An 18,715-nucleotide genomic window follows, 5' to 3' on the forward strand; every position below is an offset into this window, starting at 1 on the left:
CAAGGATACACAAAAGCTCAAAGTGAAGCAATGGAAAAATACTCCATACAAGTAGAAACCAAAACAGAGTTAAATATACTCATATCAGACAAAATAGACTTTAGCTCAAAAGCCGTAATAAGAGATAAAGAAGGCAATTATATGATAAAAGAGTCAATTCATCAAGAAGATATAATAGTTGTATAAATATATTCATTCAAATGGGAACACCAAAATATATTAAGTAAAGACTAACAGATCTAAAAGACAACAATACAACAATAGCAGGGGACTTCAATACCCCAAATTCAACAATGGATAGGTCATCCAGGCAGATAATCAACTGGGAAACCTTAGACCTTAACTGTGCTTTAGACCAAATGGACCTAACAGACATTCCACCCAAAAGCAACAGAATACACAATCTTCTCAAGTGCACACTAACATTCTGCAGGATAGATCCTATGTTAGGTCATAAAACTGGTCTTAAACATTTAAGAAGACTGAAATCATATCAAGTATCTTCCAACTACAATAGTGTGAAGCTAGAAATCAATAACAGGAGAAAACCTGGAAAATTCACAAATATGTGAAAATAAAACACACTCCTGAATAACCAATTGGTCAAAGAAAAACTCCAAAGATAAATTAAAAAAGGAAAATCTTGAAACAAACAAAAATGGAAATACAACAACCCAAAATTTATGGAATGCAACAAAAGCAGTTCTAAGAGGGAAGTTTATAATGATAAAAATACCTACATTAAGAAAAAGAGAGATCTCAAATAAACTTTAAACATGAAGGAACCAGAAAAAGAACAAACTAAGCCCAAGGTTAGCTGAAGGAAAGAAATAACAAAGATCAGACAGAAATAAATGAAAGAAACCAGAAAATAATAGAAAAGATCAATGAAACTAAAAGCTGTTTTTTAAAAGATAAAACTAACAAACCTTTAGCTAGACTAATAAAGAGAGAAAACTAAAAAAAAAAAATATGCATATCAGATCAAAGAAGAGACATTAAAACTGACACCACAAAAATACAAATGATCCTAAGAGAATACTATGAAACAATTATATACCAACAGATTGGACAACCTAAGAGAAGTGGAAAAATTTCTTGAAACATACAACCTCCCAAGACTGAATCATGAAGAAACAGAAAATTTGAACAGACCAATATCAGTAAAGAGATTAAATTAGTAATCAATGGAAAGCCCAGGATCAAATGGTTCAACTGGTGAATTCTACCAAACATTTAAAGAAGAATTAATGCCAATCCTTCTCAAACTCTTCTGAAAAACTAAAGAGGAAAGAACACTCCCAAACTCATTTTATGAGGCCAGCATTTCCCTGATACCAAAGCTGGCCAAGCAAAGATAACTACAGGGCAGTATCTTTGATGAATACAGTGTAAAAATTCTCAACAAAATATTAGCAAATATTCAATAGCACATTAAAAGGATCCTACATCATGATCAAGTGGATTTTATTTTGGGGACGCAGGAATGGTTCAACAAATGTAGATCAATAAATGTGATACACCACATTAATAGAAAGTAAGATAAAGGGCAGCCCCTGTGGCTCAGTGGTTTAGCACCACCTTCAGCCCAGGGCCTGATCCTGGAGACCCAGGATTGAATCCCATGTCAGGCTCCCTACATGGAGCCTGCTTCTCCCTCTGCCTGTCTCCGCCTCTCTCTCTCTCTCTCCCCCTCTCTGTCTCTCAAGAATAAATAAAACTTAAAAAAAAAAAAAAAAAAGATAAAAATCATATGATCACCTAAATAGATGCAGGGACACCTGAGTGGCTCAGTAGTTGAGCATCTGACTTCGGCTCAGCTCGTGATCCTGGGGTCCTGGGATCAAGTCCTCACATAGAGCTCCCCACAGGACTCTTTCTCCTTCTGCCTATGTCTCTGCTTCTCTCTTTCTGTGTCTCTCATGAATAAATACATAAAATCTTGAAAAAATAAATAGGTGCAGAAAAAGCATGTGACAAAATTCAACATCCTTTTATGATAAAAACTCTCAACAAGTATGGAGTACAAAGGGAACAAACCTCAACATTATAAAGGCCATATAATGACAAGCCCATAACTAATGATTAAAGGTTAAAAGCTTTTCCTCTAATTTCAGACAAGAACTGACATCTTTACTATGTTAAGTCATCTAATCCACAGAGTATGCTTTTTTGCTACTTTGGTCTTCATTTTCTCTCCTCAGAGTTTTTATAATTTCCAAGAGAGAGATGCTATATTTTGTTAGATTTAGACCTAAAAATGTCAATTTGGTGAGCTACTGTAAATGTTCTTTAAAATTTTTTTTTTTGGTTTCCAGTTGTTCATTGCTGGTATATAGAAATATAATGGATTTTTGCGTGTTGACCTTATATCCCAGGACTTTGCTAAAACCTATTAGGAAAAAAATAAATTCACTAGTTCTAAGATTTTTTTATACATTCCTTTTGATTTTCTATGTAAGCAATCACTGTCAAAAACAGAGGCAATTTTATTTCTTCCTTTTCAATCTATATGCCTTTTCTTTTTCTTTTTGTCCCCCCCCCCCCCAAACACACAGGCTAAGACTTACAGTGTGATGTTAAACAGGAATGCTACAACTAGACATCTTTGCCTTATTCTTGATCTTAGGGGACAGGCATTCCATCTTTCACCATTAAGTATGTCAGTGTAGGTTTTTGTAGTTGCCCCTTATCAGCACCTGATTTTGTACAACTAGAGCTGATCTGGTGCTGCGTACTTGTTTTAGGTTAAAACATGGAGGCTGCCATCAATTCTATATCCCCCTTTGACACACAGTTCTCATCCTTACTGAACACTTCTGTAGCTCCCAACTCCACTAGAGTTACAATCCAAACTGACAACAGCTATGGACAGGAACAAAGTGGATGACATTCCTATTGGGCCTTTATCTTCTAACTCCTTTCCAGCATCATGGAATTCCCAGGCTCTAGGTCTCCAGGAAATCATCTTTATTGAAAATCAGCAGTGCATATGTTCCCACTACCAGAATGAGGTGCAAAGTGGACAAAGGAGTCCCTAGAGTGAATGTGTGTGTTATGGTGTGTGTGTGTGTGCATGTGCACAGCAGGTTGGTCCAGGGAGTTTTTTATCTAGAGTCAGAAGTCACAATGCATACTTTTTCATAGAAGCCAGCCTGTAAATGGTGATTACATAAGTTGTGAAGAAATGGGTTCTGCGGTTCACTTGAAAATTTAGCTACCACATATATTATTATTTTCATGGGAAAATAAACCCTAAATGCCAAATAGTTGATCTGAAAATGGATCTGGAGAACAAAACCCTATTCATAAAATGGGGAGTGCCTATTGCTTATTCTTATCACACACACAGAGACCAAGTCTACAAAACAAGAGCTGGGAGGCAATGTATAAAAGGAAAAAGCATACAGAAGGAACAACTATAGTACCTTCCATCTAAAACTGATAGCTGATCAGAATATGGAAGCATTAATATAATGATACAAGGGGAGAGAAGGTTGAAGGGGCAAAAGTTATGTGACCTCTGCTTTTACACAACCCCACAGCGATATTAGTTGCTGCCAGTTTTTAGTGTCTTTTTAAGTGGTTGGTTATATAGGAGTAAATTAATGGGGGAGTGTGTGTGTATGTACATATAAATATGCATGTATATGTATATCTATATACGTATTTTGAGATTTTATTTGACAGAGAGAGTCCACAAGCACGGGGAAAGGTGGAGAAACAGGTTCTGCTGCGCAGGGAGCCCAATATGGGGCTCATCCCAGGACCTCGGGATCATGACCTGAGCCAAAGGCAGACAGACACTTAACTGACTGAGCCACCCAGACACCTTCTACATTTTTCTATATAGATACACACAAGTATATATACGTAAGCATAAAGTGATCACATTTTATGAAGGATGTATTCTCAAAGATTTTGGAAATTGTTGGACTCATAATTCAAGAAAAGGTAAAATAGATGGGTTCAAATAGTTCATCAATCTCTAATCTTATCACGTTTTTATTTTAATATGCACTTATGTTGGGGCACGTGGGTGGCACAGTTGGTTAAGCATGGGACTCTTGGTTCTCTTTTTTTTTTTTTTTTTAAGATTTTATTTATTTATTAATGAGAGACACAGAGAGAGAGGCAAAGACACCAGCAGATGGAGAAGCAGGCTCCACCCAGGGAGCCCGATGTGGAACTCTATCCCAGGTCTCTAGGATCAGGCCCCGGGCTGCAGGTGGCGCTAAACCGCTGAGCCACCCAGGCTGCCCCCAAGGTTCTCTTGGTTTTAACTCAGGTTTGACCTCAGGGTTGTGGAATTGAGCCCCACCTCCAGCTCCTCCTCAGCAAGGAGTCCACTTGAATTTCCCCTCTCCCTATCCATCTGTCCCCCACCCCACCCCACCCACGCACGCATACACGCAAACAAATAATAAAATAAAATGCACCTGGGTAGAAAAACATTTCAAGTAAAACTTTTTACATTACTATGTCTACCTTTCAAATAAGTGAAACTACTTAGCACAGACAATAATCAGATTTAGGGACATATTACAGCCACATTGGTATTCGCCCCTGGTGCTGACATTTTATCTGTCATCCTTGCTTGGTTACACAACAATTTTCATGAACTTAAAGGTATGCATGCTTTAGTGCGGCTTTTATTTTGTCGGCACTCTGGCTAATGATTAAGAGTTCTCCTAAATTAACAGTAATACATATCATGACAGATTTTTGGCTTTCTTCATAGCTTTTTGTCACATCTAAGTTCTAATCCAAAATAACTGATTTTCAGATGCATTTTTCAGCATTAGCACTTAATGACTGCTTGGCTGAAATAGTTACAGGCTTTAAAAATACTAAATTATAACCAGAGTTTAAAATATCAGCACTAGGGGATCCCTGGGTGGCTCAGTGGTTTAGCTCCAGCCTTCAGCCCAGGGCGTGATCCTGGAGACCCGGGATTGAGTCCCGCGTCGGGCTCCTTGCGTGGAGCCTGCTTTTCCGTCTGCCTGTATCTCTGCCTCTTTCTATCATGAATAAAATCTTAAAAAAAAAAAAAAAAATCAACACTGTAGTCAAAAAATCACACATTCAGATTTCTATAAATAGCAATCTATATGACAGTGACAAAGGATGGCAGGTATCTGTTTGCCAGTTAAAGTGGTATCACTTTAGCTGCAAAAACAAATGTAAAATTTATAGTTCACGCAGGCTGTCACGTGGAACCTATGGGATTCTTGACAAAAGTTTTAGTTTCCACGGTATTTCGGATTTTGCTAGCATAAGACCTTTAATACTGCTAATCTGCAAAATTTCAAATTCACATAATTTAAAAATTACCTCAAGAATAAGTAAGTATGATCACTGCCTTATCTCAAGGTTGGTAGTAAATAAAATTTCTCCAAATCAAGTTTTGTTTTTGTTTGTTTTTTAGTGGGGGAGGTGGAGAGACAGAGGGGGAGAATCTTAAGCAGCCTCCACAGCCAGTTCAGGGCTCAATCCCATGACCCCGAGATCATGACCTGACCCAAAATCAAGAGTCAGACACTAACCCAACTGAATCACCCAGGCACCCCTGGACTGAGTTTTTTTTTTTTTAAACAAGGCTAATAATACTAAGTTGTTGTGCAAATGCTCAGAAATTCTTGCCATGATATTAATTCCCAGAGAAAGATCTACAGACTATTGCTCCTTTCATGTTTTTTGAGTGTTTTCCAACAGGAAAAAGATAATTTTGTGTATATCTGTGCACATGTGTATCTTATATTAAGATTACTTTGTACAGATATAATGCTAACAAGAAAGATTGCCCACGTCGACCTAATCCCTTCCCCCCAAAAATCCGGAGTATAACTATTATTATATATTAATAATGTGAAACAATATATAAATATAAAATCTAATTTTCTAGAGTGAAGTTTAATCTAGCACAGCCAATAATACAGTATACCAATAGGGAATCAATAAACATGATAGGAATGCATATAGATTTATGTGAACATTATCAGGATCTCCCAATTTGAATAATTTTCCTCAAAAGAGACATGAAGGAAATAGATGATGTAGCAGAAATAAATAAGATCTGAATAAACTAGGTACATTTGATCAGAGAGGTATAACTGCCCCCTAGTGACGGAATACTACAATACACTCTGAAAACAAAAGATCTTCCAAAAGATCAATATAAAAGTTTGAAGTAAAAAAAAAAATAGTTGGAAATAAGCATGCTTATGTGTTGCTTCCAAAATTTACCATTTTTCCTTTTTACTCATTTATACCATAGTTCATTACTTCATATACAGTGAGGAATAAAACTGGAATGATTTTCTCCTCTATTATGCCTTTTAGGAGGAAGCGGCACAAGTAAATGAAGGAATATATAAGAGCTGTGAAAGAAATAGGATGCTGTGATGGAGAATAATGGGTTCAGGGCAGTGAGAGGAGTCCTACTTCAGACAGGGTGGTTGGTCAGGCCTCACTGAGGAAGTAACATATAACCTGAGCCTGGAGGGACGGAAACCCCAAGTACAGGAGGAGAGACGGGGTGTCCCAGGCAGAGAAAATGTATGTAAAGTGTGTATGAAGTCTCAGAAAAAACTTCTGGTGAGTACAGCCCCTGAGAAAAGGCCCGTGGGGCCTCATAGGCTGGAGTAAGGAATGTGGACTTATCCTAAGTGACACAGGAGGTTATTTGTGGTCTTTAATCAGGGGACGGCATGCCCGATGTGCCTTAGGACAAATCCCAAGTGGTGGGCTCCAGAGGGGAAGGTCGGCACAGGTCCTGGTATACAGTGGCTGGCCGGCCCCAGGCACTGACTGCAGGGATGCAGGAAGTGGGACCCACTTGGATTTTGGGGGCACAAGTAACTGGAGCTCCTGATGGCACTGGAGGTAGGGGATTGGAGAGGAGGAGTAAGATTCTCCAGTTTGGGGCTTGAACCACTGAGCAATGCTCCTTGCCAACAGTAAAGCCCCGAGGAAGAACATGTTTTGGGGGAAGGGAACAAAATCAAAAGCTCTTTAGGTATGTTGACTTTCAAATGCCTGTGTAATTTCCAAGAAGAGATGTCAAGTAGAAAGTTGGATCTTAAGTCCAGGGCTTGGGGAGAGGTGAACTAACAATGTAAAGGGAAGACTTTATGGACATCTACACAGGATTTAGGGTCACAGAGGGATGCGATCACCTGGGGAGAAATGTAAAAAGGACTCTGTACATGGTCAGCTTCGCTATTGTAGGACTTACGACAAGGGCAACATTTGACAAGAGTCTCCATTTTCAACATCAGGAATTAACCAAACAGCTGCCCCCAGGCTTCTTGACCTCGTTTCCTTCATCTTTATTCTAGAAAGTGGCTTAGGCTTAACTCTATCTGTCGTGAAGCCGGTTTAGTTTATCTCAAGTTTGTACTTACACGCCAAAATTTCTGGACATGTTCGGGTCATTGATCCTTAAATCTTTTCTCCTGAGACCACATAAGTGAGTGCAGACTTCTCATCAAGCTACCCAAGATTGTGGCATTAAATTTTCTATATTAGGTGGTAAGGGGAAAAGATTCTTCTAGTGGTTACCTCGGTGGGATGGGAAGCCTTTTTTTTCTTTTTTAAGACTATTTGAGAGAGAGAGTGTGCATGGGTATAGGAGCACGGGGAGGGGTGGAGGGAGAGGGAGAAGCAGGTTCTCCGCTGAGCAGGGAGCCCACGACAGACTCGATCTCAGGATGCCAGGATCATGACCTGAGCCAAAGGTAGATGCTCAACCACTGAGCCACCCAGGTTCTCCTAAAATCCTATTTTCTAAGCACCTTTGCTTATAGAGCATCTACTCCTAAATTAACAGCACAGAATGTTAGGGGAGACATTCCAGAGTTACTGGTTTGGAAGTGCATTCCAGTATGACACCATCCCCTGACGAGTTAGTGAACACTGTGCCAGGATATCAAGATTTCAAGTTTTTCAACAGCATAAAAGTTACAAGTTCCAATGCACACAAATAACAGCACGGTTCACCTGCTCCTGTCAAAGATCAGGAAACACTTCTATTTATCTGCTGAAGTGGCTCCAACCATATGGCATTAGCATAAACAACAGTCTATAATTCACCATGATTGTCAGCTTTAAAATTAAGTGAATCTCTTCACATTTTAAAAATGGGGATAGATTCACACAATTTCAAACACTGCATAGAATATGAAACTTCAATATTTTCCTATCATCCTGACTTTATGTAATTCATGTTTGCATAAAATGTAACCACAATATAGGTCTTAAAAAGCATAGAAATGTTATTGGTACACAGAGTAGTATAATGGATGAATTTTATTTTACATGTTTATTAAATTTTTCAAAGTTTTCTACAGTGGAATTACATTGATTTTTTAATCATAAAACAATGTTACTTTCTGTGTTTATACAGATTTTATTTCTTACCCCAATTTTTTAATTGTAGTAAAATATACATAACATAAAATATACCATCTTTTGCCATTTTTAAGTATACGAGTCAGTGGCAGTAAGTACGTTGATTATGCTGTACAACCAATCACCACTGTCTATTTCCAGAAGATACTCTTCATCCCAGATTCTTCCCTTAGTCTCTGGTGACCTACTTTGTCTCTCTGAATTTGCCCATTCTAGGTAGCTCATGTACATGGAATCACAGAGTATTTGTCCTGTTTTGTCTAGCTTACTTCATTTAGCACAAATGTTCTCAGGGATCATCCACGTGGCAGGTTGTATCAGAATTTCACTTCTTTTTATGGCTGAATAATACTCCATTTTATGTATATACCACATTTTGTTTATCCATTCATCTGGGCACTGTGAATGCTGCTGCTAAGAACACTCCTGTACCTACGTGTACCTATGAGTATCCCAGGTATCCGTCTGAGTCTCTGCTTTCAATTCTTTGGGGGATATACCTAGAATGGAACTGCTGTATCACAAGGTAACTGTGTAACTATATGAGGACCTGCCAAACTGTCTTCCACAGCAGCTGCACCATTGTACATTCCCACCAGCAAGGCATCAGGGCTCCAATTTCTCCTTGTCCCTGCTAACTCTTGTAATTCTCCCATTTTTCTGACAACAGTCATCCGGATGGATGTGAAGTAGCATCTCATCATGTACACAGATTTTTATATAGAAAAGACTAATGCAAATATTTATAACACTTTCTTAATATCAGATATTATTCTGAAGACACATACTAATTTAATCATTATGAAAGTCCTAGGAAGTTAGTACTATTATTATCCTTATTTGATAGATAATGGAAGTGAAACACAGGGAAGGTTGGTGATTTTGTCAAGTCAGAGATATTAAAGTACGTTACTACAGGGGCACCTGGGTGGCTCAGTCAGTTAAGCATCTGCCTTGGAACACAGATGTCTGCATTTTTAAAACTTTTATAGAGGTTCTGAAACTCAGTCCCAACCAAGAACTACTGCATTAGACTAAAAAATTCCTTATAATTAGAACTTTCTCAACTATTTCTGTGACAGGTGTTCACACAGGAAAGACATTTCTTAGGAGAAATGACAGAAAGGAAAAAGCGGAGCTTTGGGAGTTAGAGCTTGGGTTTGCGTCCTAGATCCTTTCACTGATTCCATGTATGACCCAGGGAAAATTAATTTCTCCAAGCCTTATTTTCCATATCTGTAAGACAGAAGTTTAAAAGAACAAGTCTAATTCTCAAATTTGTTACAAAAACAGATGACATATGCTGGAACGTCATATGCACTTGAAGAGCAGTTGTTATAATTAACCCTGAAACTGAAGTTAAATTTAGAAACTCAGCAAATATTATGCACCATCAACTCTGAACAAAATCTGCTCTGTGAGGTACCTAGGCAAGAGCTCACCATCTCATACAGGAGAGGGGCGTTCTCCTTGAAAAGGAACACTGTGATGAGCATTAACATAGATAGGCATGCTTATTATATGACAGGAAAATGGAAGAGGAGAAGTAATTCTGGTCTGGAAAGCTCTCTTAAAAATGCGATGTGAACAGTGCTTTGAGAGAAGCACATCAGATATACTCCTTGGGCCTTACTGCAGACCAATGGTTCTCAAACTTAACACGTATCAAAATCATACAGAGGACCTGTCAAAACATTGCTGGGCCCTCCTGCAGACTTTCTGATTCTATAGGCCTGGTGTGAGGCCTGAGGATCTGCACTTCCCAAGTGACACCAATGCTAATGGTAAAGGGAACCCCCTTTGAGAACCACCACTCCAGAAAGAGAGTGTGCTTGAGCAAAACTATTAGGTTGTAAAAAACAAAAGAAGACTAAGGAAGTGTCACAGACTGAAGATGTAATACCTAAATGCAACATGGGCTCCTGGATCAAATCCTAAAACAGAAAAAACATTCATGGGATAATTCTATTAAGTCTAGAGTTTTTGAGTTATTCAACTAATGTTAATTTCTGTGTTTTGATTATTATACCATAGTAATATAAATTGTTAACAGTAGGAAGAAGTGAGCAAAGATTATATAGGAAAATTATTTTCTGAACAAAGATATTTCCAAATATAAAGTTAAAACCAAAAATATAAGTCAAAACTAACTACTCTTCTGTGATACAACATTCATTATCTCTAACCTGGTGCTTTCTTTCTTTTTTTCTTTTTAAAGATTTTATTTATTCATGAGACAGAGAGAGGGGGGTCGGGCAGAGGGAGAAGCAGGCTCCACACAGGGAGCCTGACGTGGGACTGGATCCTAGGATGCCAGGATCACGCCATGGGCTGAAGGCGGAGCTAAACCGCTGAGCCACTGGGGCTGCCCTAACCTGGTGCTTTCAACTCCACTTTCCTACTCCCAGCTTAGGGCACACAAGTCATCATCAGTAATCAGGCAACAGACTTTGGGGCACATGGTTAATTAAATGTACAAAGAGAAACACAGCATCACTCATATTCTTTATAAATGAAAATTTAACACTAACAATCCTGAATTTTAAAATTTTAACACATTTTGAATTTTAATGTTTTACTTAGCACGCTAACAGTTAAAATTCTGCAAAAAAAAAAACACAGAAAGTTGAAGCCTACTTAATGGTTTCACTTATACATTTTAAGGAATGTTTCATACTCACCAAAGCCATCAATATCTAGATTGTTTTCAATCACAACATCTAGTAGAGAGTCACCAACTTTTCCTTTGGCTGTTAACGTCTCACCATCACGGTTTACAAAGTGGACTGTTACTTTATCTTCTGAGCTGGAAAAGGAAGCAGTTGTTATTATTTTTAGTGATTTCAAGATACTTTAAAATAATTGTTTTCAGAACTTGTAAGACCAAAGAAATAGGGTGTGTACATAGGTGCACATATGCAAATATGCTCTTTATAGTATTTTCTTACCTTTCCATTTGAGAAGACACCACAAATCAGAGGGATGTCTATGTACCAATCTAGCAAAGAGGAAGCACTACCTACCACCTTAAAAGAAAGAGCAACTACATTCCTATCAAGGCCACCTGTTGTGTCACCCCAAGGGTCACGGTCACATATCAGTCGCATGAAAACATTTAGCAATCATCAATCATGAAATCTATGTTGCTCTTACACAGTCCTCTGAAAAGTAACATCTCTTTATGTAGTGTCCCTAAAAGATGAGACCATGGTAATGGAGAACTTTTAAAAAGCAAATCACTGCTATCAATACAACACCTGTTGTACAAGTATCTGACAGGTACTGTTGCTGAGAGGCAGCAGTCTGATTCTTTTCTAAGCATTTAAGCATCTCATTTTGGTCCACATCATGTACTCAAAAATCAAAGAGACTTAGATTTGTATTTGTTTGAATCAATGGGAAGATAAATATAACGTCTCTTACATGTTTTATTATAGAATATTATATTATCCATCAGAGTTAGCCAAGGGACTTAAACTCCTTTCCCTTCTCACAAGTATCATTCCAAAATCTGGGAAAAGAAATAATATTAAACAGCCAGATGCTTGTCATCCACCATTGGTCATTTTTAATTTTTACCTCGCAACTGAAAAGATGTACTTCAGCTTAAAATAATTAGTTGCAATTTTCACTACTGCCAATAGATGGTAACAATCCATCAAAGGAAACTTTAATGTAAGTAAAAGCCTAGAATTATATAATTCCAAATCATCAAGTCCAATTATCTTATTTTACAAATGAAGCAACTGAAAGCCCCTTTCAAATAATGCCCTCCCTGGTAATTCAATGCTGAAAAAGGAAAATTCTACAAATTAGAAATGATCACGTGTGTGTGTGTGAGTGAGTGAGGGGGGAGAGAGAGAGAGAGAGAGAGAGAGAGAGAGAGAGAGAGAGAGAATGCCCCTCCAAAAGGGCCTGTGCTCTCCAACTTGTTTTCACAGCCAAAAAATACTTTATAAGTGAGTACTCCCGAACATTATTCATGGTTTCTAACTAGATAAGTGGCATCTCTGCCCGGCTGAAGGCTGAGAATGAAGATACTCTGGAGGCAGGGGCGGACCACTCTTGTGGTTACTAGAAGAGTAGAGACTAAAAATGGAGTAGACACTGACCTCAGAGACATGCAAGGGGCAGAAATAGGAGGTTCTGGTGACCAACTATATAAGGAAGACTGAGAGAGGGAGAAAACATTGAAATCTCCAGCTCTGGCACGAAAGGCCCCAGCGTAACCTAGATTTAACAGAGACAGAACAGCTCTGGGGAAGATGGAAAGGAGTTCAGGTCTAAATCTGTTTTAATTGAGTTAAAAAATATATATTAAAAAAAATAAAAAACAGGTGAGAATGTGTGGAAGTCAGATGGAAATAGGGGTCTGCGTCTAGCACTGCAGTCTAGGGATCGGACACTGACAAATGCCAGTGGCTAAAGCTGTGAGAATCCCATCACTAATGTGTACCACTGAAAGCCAGAGGTTTTACCGCTGGAACACTACACAGTTAAGTTTACAGCATGGAAATCTCTTTTACAGCAGATGCCTCTTCTGTAAAACTAGTGTAACATCTAGGTTCTAGTTTTGACAGTGGAGGCAAGATACTTCACGCAGAGGAGAACTCAACAAATGCTGATTAAGAACTTTAAGGCCTCCATCCTGCTGTTGCTAAAAAGCCTAACCTATGTATTAAAGGTGTACCATCCCCAGAAAAATATTGCAGAGTCAGAGCAATAAAAGGTTTGCCAAAGGATCCGAGAGAGGAAGCAGAAACGAGAGAGGAAAGGTAATCCTGCAGTTGACAGTATGGAATGCAAGGATCAGATGTGGATTCTAGTTGCAGTTCTGACACACATGCATGAGAGGACCATGGGAAGCCACTTACTGCCTGGTGGATGAGATGGGGACAACAGTAACTTCACCAAACTCTTGAGACAATGGAAGTCAAGTCTGGGGAAACATTGTTCCTTAAAGCATCATACACAGGTACTTAGCCCAAAAAACATTTTCCATTTGCTATCAGCAATTGGCATTAGTGGGTTTTATATTTTTCCCCCAATTCTAAGAACTAGCAAAAAGCTGTTCCCCAGAATAGGACTTCATGCACTGAGAAATAAATACAATCCTTCTAAATCTTCTACCATCATCAACTAATCAGTCAGCATCAAAACAACTCTTCCCTTCACTTGCTACCTTTTCCTACTGCCATTTATTCTGCTCAACCACAGCAGACACTTTAACAAAGGTGTCATGGACTATGGTGGTTTAAGTTTGTAAGAGACCTCTCATGGGGGGAAGTGATAGCTGCTGATACCCACCTTTTCACCATACAGAGTGGCCCAGGGGGTAGTTGGTCCAAGAAAAGGGCCCCTTCATGAGTCCCTACTTTCAGAGCCACCATAACTCTTCCAAATGACCCTATGGGCTAAGGAATTGTCAACTATTATGGTGCTCAAGAAAGCAAGTGAAAACTACGAGAGTTGTAGGTTCCTAGTCTGACAGCTACCTAATATGAAATTTGTATTCCCTACCCCACCTACCTCCCAGAATTTTCTTGAGACTGAAGTACAATTTTTGTGAAAATCCTTTGGAATCGAAATCACTACAAAATATAAAGTATTATGTCGGGGTATTCTGGAGCAAAAGGATTTTCTTCAATTCTCAGTTACTGATAACTTAGCTACATGTTGAACTTCCCAAAACGGAACTACAGCTTCCAGGCTCCTCCATCTGGCAGAACTTTGCCCAAATCAAAGATGTTCTATACTGGGCAGCCCTGGTGGCTCCGCGGTTTAGCGCCACCTTCAGTCCAAGGCGTGATCCTGGAGACCAGGGATGGAGTCCCACGTCAGGCTCCCTGCATGGAGCCTGCTTCTCCCTCTGCCTGTGTCTCTGCCTCTCTCTCTGTCTCTCTCATGAATAAATAAATAGAATCTTGAAAAAAAAAAAAAAGATGTTCTATACCTGCAACGTCCAATACAGTTGCTATGACCCCATGTAGCTGCTGAGTACTTGACATGTGTCCAGTGCAACTGGAATACTGAATCTTTTCATTGTATTTAACTTACATTATCTTAAATGGCCACATTTCGACTAACCATAGTCGAAAACACAAGTCTCAATAGTAAGAGCTGGAAAGTCTAGTGGTAGCTCCAGAGTCTGTGATACAAGGCACAAGGCCATCCGTTGAAACTGTGCCAATGAGGACGAAAGCAAGATTATGAGGGAATAGAACAGATGTGATTCCCTTTAAAACAACTTGGTATATCCAAGTTCAAACTTAATAAATTTGGGGGAGACAGTCCCGCATTTACAAAAGCATTCACGTTCCCTTTATTTTTTTTAAGATTTTATTTATTTATTCATGAGAGACACAGGGAGAGAGGCAGAGAGTGAAACAGGCTCCTGGCAGGAAGCCTGATGCAGGACTTGTTCCCTGACGCTGGGATCAGGCCCTGAGCTGAAGGCAGACAGTCAACCGCTAAGCCACCAGGCATCCCCACATTCCCTTTAAATACTAGCTTCGTAAATATGTTTGATATACATCCCAATTTATACACGATTTTTCAAGAATGTATCAACTGTAGAAAGCAAGACATGCATGTAGAGAGGTCAAGGCAGGGAAGTCTCAGAGAAATAGGGACAAATAAATCTGGCTTGCCTTCTCCATTATCTCCCTCATAGTCCATTCAACGACAATTTCTCGAGAACACATTACCTAATAGTAAGATTAAGTTCTCAGGGAACTTATCAAGAAACCAGACAAGGCAGCATACAAACCCAACACTCTCTCCTTCCAGTTCTTCTATCCTGCTACATGACAGCAAGGGATCAGAGAGCTGTTCAGAGACCTGCATTACATGAGGCTCTGCCACACTGCCACACTCTGAAAGGATGAGTAAATTTTCTTTGTTACATCGAAGGGGATCGTGTCTTTGAAAAACAAACATGCCTCCAAACTATAAAGCTTCAAGACATCTGGGGGCAATTTTTTCACATCTCTTGCAGCATTTAACACAAAACAGAGCACTGCGGGCTTAAGGAGCTACTGCTAACAGTGGCATCTTCTGGGCCCACTCCATTTGCCAGGCACAAGGCTACCTGTATTACCTGACTACTCCTTCAAATAACCCTCTGAGGCCTATACTCGTGCTATGCTCCACTTACAAACGGGGAAACTGAGGGGCACCTGGTGGCTCAGCGGATGAGTGGCTGCCTTTGGCTCAGGTCGTGATCCTGGGGTCCTGGGATGGAGTCCCGCATCAGGCTCCCTACAGGAAGCCGGCTTCTCCCTCTGCCCACGTCTCTGCCTCTCTCTGTGTCTCCCATGAATAAATAGTCTTAAAAACAACAACAATTGGGGAAACTGAGATCTACAGTGATGGAGGAAGTTAGGCATCAAGTGCGGGAATCCCGTTTAAAACCCTGCCTTGCCAGTCCAAGGCGAGGCTCTTACCCGCTAGAGCTCAGGGAGGGGCGTCCAGGGCCTGAAGGGCACAGGGCGCGTGTACTCTAAACAGGCATTCCCCTGCCAGGGAGCTGTACACACAATGTCCTAACAGGGCCGGCCGGGGAAAGGTCCAGGACGAAAGCCGCCGGCCGGGACATCAGGGGGGAGCATCCTACGAAGGTCACCGCAGCCTGCGGGCAAAGCAAAGGTCAGCGCCGCGCCAATCCCCGGAGCAGGGCGGCGGCCGCGCGCGCGGAGGGCCGGGGGGCGCCGGGAAAGGGAGGGCCGGGTCCCGGGGAACGGAGCCACGGCCCCGGAGCAGCGCCAGGGCCGCCGCGGGCGAGGCCGAGGGCCGAGGGCCGAGCGATCGCGGACAGCACCCGCGACGCAGGCGGCCGGGAAGCGGCGGCCGAGCCAGAGCCCGCGGCGCCCGCACCCCCGCCCGCACCCCCGCCCGCACCCCCGCCCGCACCCCCGCCCGCACCCCCGCCCGCACCCCCGCCCGCACCCCCGCCCGCATGCGCACGCAGGGCCGCGCTCACCTGCTCCGCGCCGGCGCCGACGCGCTCTGCGTCCGGGGCGCCCCGGCGCCGCCGCACCGGCCCGGGACCGCGAGGGGTCGGGCCAGCAGCCCCCAGCGGCGGGCAGCGCCGCCGACGCTCAGGAAGGCGGCGCGCAGGAGCCCGGCGACTCCCGCGGCGGCCATGGCCGGAGGTCGGGTGAGTCCCGGAAGCGACGCAGGCCGCACGGCAGCGGCCGCGACAGGCTCGGCGGGTGCGGGCGGGCCGGACGCCCGGGGAGGCCGCGGGGAGGAGCGCGGCGGCGGCGGCGGCGGCGGCGGCGGCGGGGTCCCGGTCCCGCGGGGCCTGCTTCGTGCGGCGGCCGCGGGCTGCGCGCGCCTTCCGGGTGACCTATAAACCCGGCGGCGCCCCCAGGGCGGTGCCTCCCGCTGCCGGTTCCCACGCCTCCCGGGTGGGCGTGGCCTCGAGGGGGCGGGGCTGCGCGCGGGGCGGAAGCGCCTGGGGTCCCGACTCACCTGCTGGGTGCACCTCCGTGCTCGTGGGCGTGCGGGAGGAATGAATGGTGAAAGCCCGACGTGCAACAGAAAGATACGGGGAGGGCACCAGGGTGGCTCAGTGGTTGAGCGTCTGCTTTCAGCTCAGGTCGTGATCCCGGGGTTCTGAGATCATGTCCTACATCGGGATCCCGGCGGGGACCCAGCTTCTCCCTCTGCCTAAGTCTTTGCCTCTGTGTGTGTGTGTGTGTGTGTGTGTGTGTGTGTGTATGTCTCATGAATAAATAAATAAAAAGCCCTACCCCCCCCTCCGCAAAAAAAAAGGAAATATAAGATAAAACGACTCACAGGGAACACCACTTCTGTTACACGCGCTTCTCGCTCCTCCTCCCTTTCAAACAAAAACGAAGGTAGGCGATTGTCATCCCGGAGTTGGAATTAGGGTAAAAGGGAAATCTGGGCATTGGCAAAGGACAGTAGGAAACCTCACAGTGCCAACAGACTCCATACCCAGAGGAACAATAATGAACATAAACTATAAACGATGGCAATAATGAACAAACTCGAAGATACTGGAGAAAACAGCTAATAATCCACCGTAAATAAATGCTCGTTCAGTGCATGAAACCCATGAGTTTGGAAACTTTTTGATGAACTGAGTTTGGTTTTTTTTTTTAAGGCTTCTACAAAACCCAAGAAGGATGAATTTAGAAATACATGTTATCTTGATTGATACATTATGGTGGAAAGAGCATGGGCTTTAAGGTCAGAAGTAGCAATCAGTGTTCAAATCCAAGGTCTACCACTCTTGACTCTGAGACCTTGGATAAATTCTTCTCCTCGAGGATCAGAGTTTCCAAAACACTTCAGTACAGATAAGATGTTCCAGTCTCCAGGGCCATTCTGAGGGTTACAGAGAAAGAGGCACAATGGCATAGTGCGTCACAGACATTAATGCAATAACTTCCTGGGCCCCCTCCCTAAGGCCATCTTTAAAGATGCTAAAGGCCAAAGTCAAGTGAATATTGCAGATTTGCTAAACACAATAAATGGATTTTTGAAGAATATTCAGAGCAAGAAAGTATAGGCCTGAGTAGTTTCTGGAGACAGTGTGTGCTGGGCATTGAACCTGATTCGCAGAGGGAGGGCAGACGTTTGGCTCCCAGATTGCCTAAATTTTCCCATAAAGAGAAAGACTTTCAGGCTAGAAAGGGCACAACAAACCCTAACAAGTATTTGGAAAGAGGAAGTTGTAAAAGAACAGTTACTTTTTTTAAATATGAGATCAAATCTTCAAAGTGAGATGAATTCTAGGAAGAAAATGGGAAAGGAGGAGAGTGCAGACCTTCTCTCTCCTCTCAACAAATCCAACGTCAAGTGGGTTATGGGGCTTCCAGCTTTGTGCTTGGTGGAGTAGTTTGTATACATTTTTCTTTCTTAGTAGCCCCCATACTACTAATTATAGAGCTTTGAGCATATCATGTGGTCAGTAAAAATTTATGAATAAATTAATGTTGTCATGTAATTTCTTTTTTTTTTTTTTAATTTTTATTTATTTATGATAGTCACACACAGAGAGAGAGAGAGGCAGAGACACAGGCAGAGGGAGAAGCAGGCTCCATGCACGGGGAGCCCGATGTGGGATTCGATCCCCGGTCTCCAGGATCGCGCCCTGGGCCAAAGGCAGGCGCTAAACCGCTGCGCCACCCAGGGATCCCTGTCATGTAATTTCTGTTAGTAATCATGGCAATTCATGAAGCAGTTACATGAAAATTAGAAATGGAAAAAATGATCTCTGGTTTTCAAAGATGGCTATGGGTAGATTCCAAAGATTACGAATATCAGTTCA

At 42.1% G+C, this 18,715-nt stretch overlaps 1 protein-coding gene across 1 annotated transcript in view; it reads right to left on the reverse strand.

The window, feature by feature from the left end:
* FDX1 (ferredoxin 1) overlaps positions 1–17,001 on the reverse strand; it is a 31,912-nt gene extending 14,911 nt beyond the window's left edge. The window contains exons 1-2 of the mRNA XM_041771709.1: positions 16,394–17,001; positions 11,094–11,218 (exon numbers count right to left, since the gene is read on the reverse strand). Coding sequence (XP_041627643.1) covers positions 11,094–11,218; positions 16,394–16,557 — 289 coding nt within the window. The 5' untranslated portion in view covers positions 16,558–17,001. The remainder of the gene's footprint in view (positions 1–11,093; positions 11,219–16,393) is intronic.
* Between the last annotated feature and the right edge of the window lie 1,714 nt (positions 17,002–18,715).

Source organism: Vulpes lagopus, chromosome 10 (assembly GCF_018345385.1).
Source record: "Vulpes lagopus strain Blue_001 chromosome 10, ASM1834538v1, whole genome shotgun sequence".
Taxonomy (NCBI): domain Eukaryota; kingdom Metazoa; phylum Chordata; class Mammalia; order Carnivora; family Canidae; genus Vulpes; species Vulpes lagopus.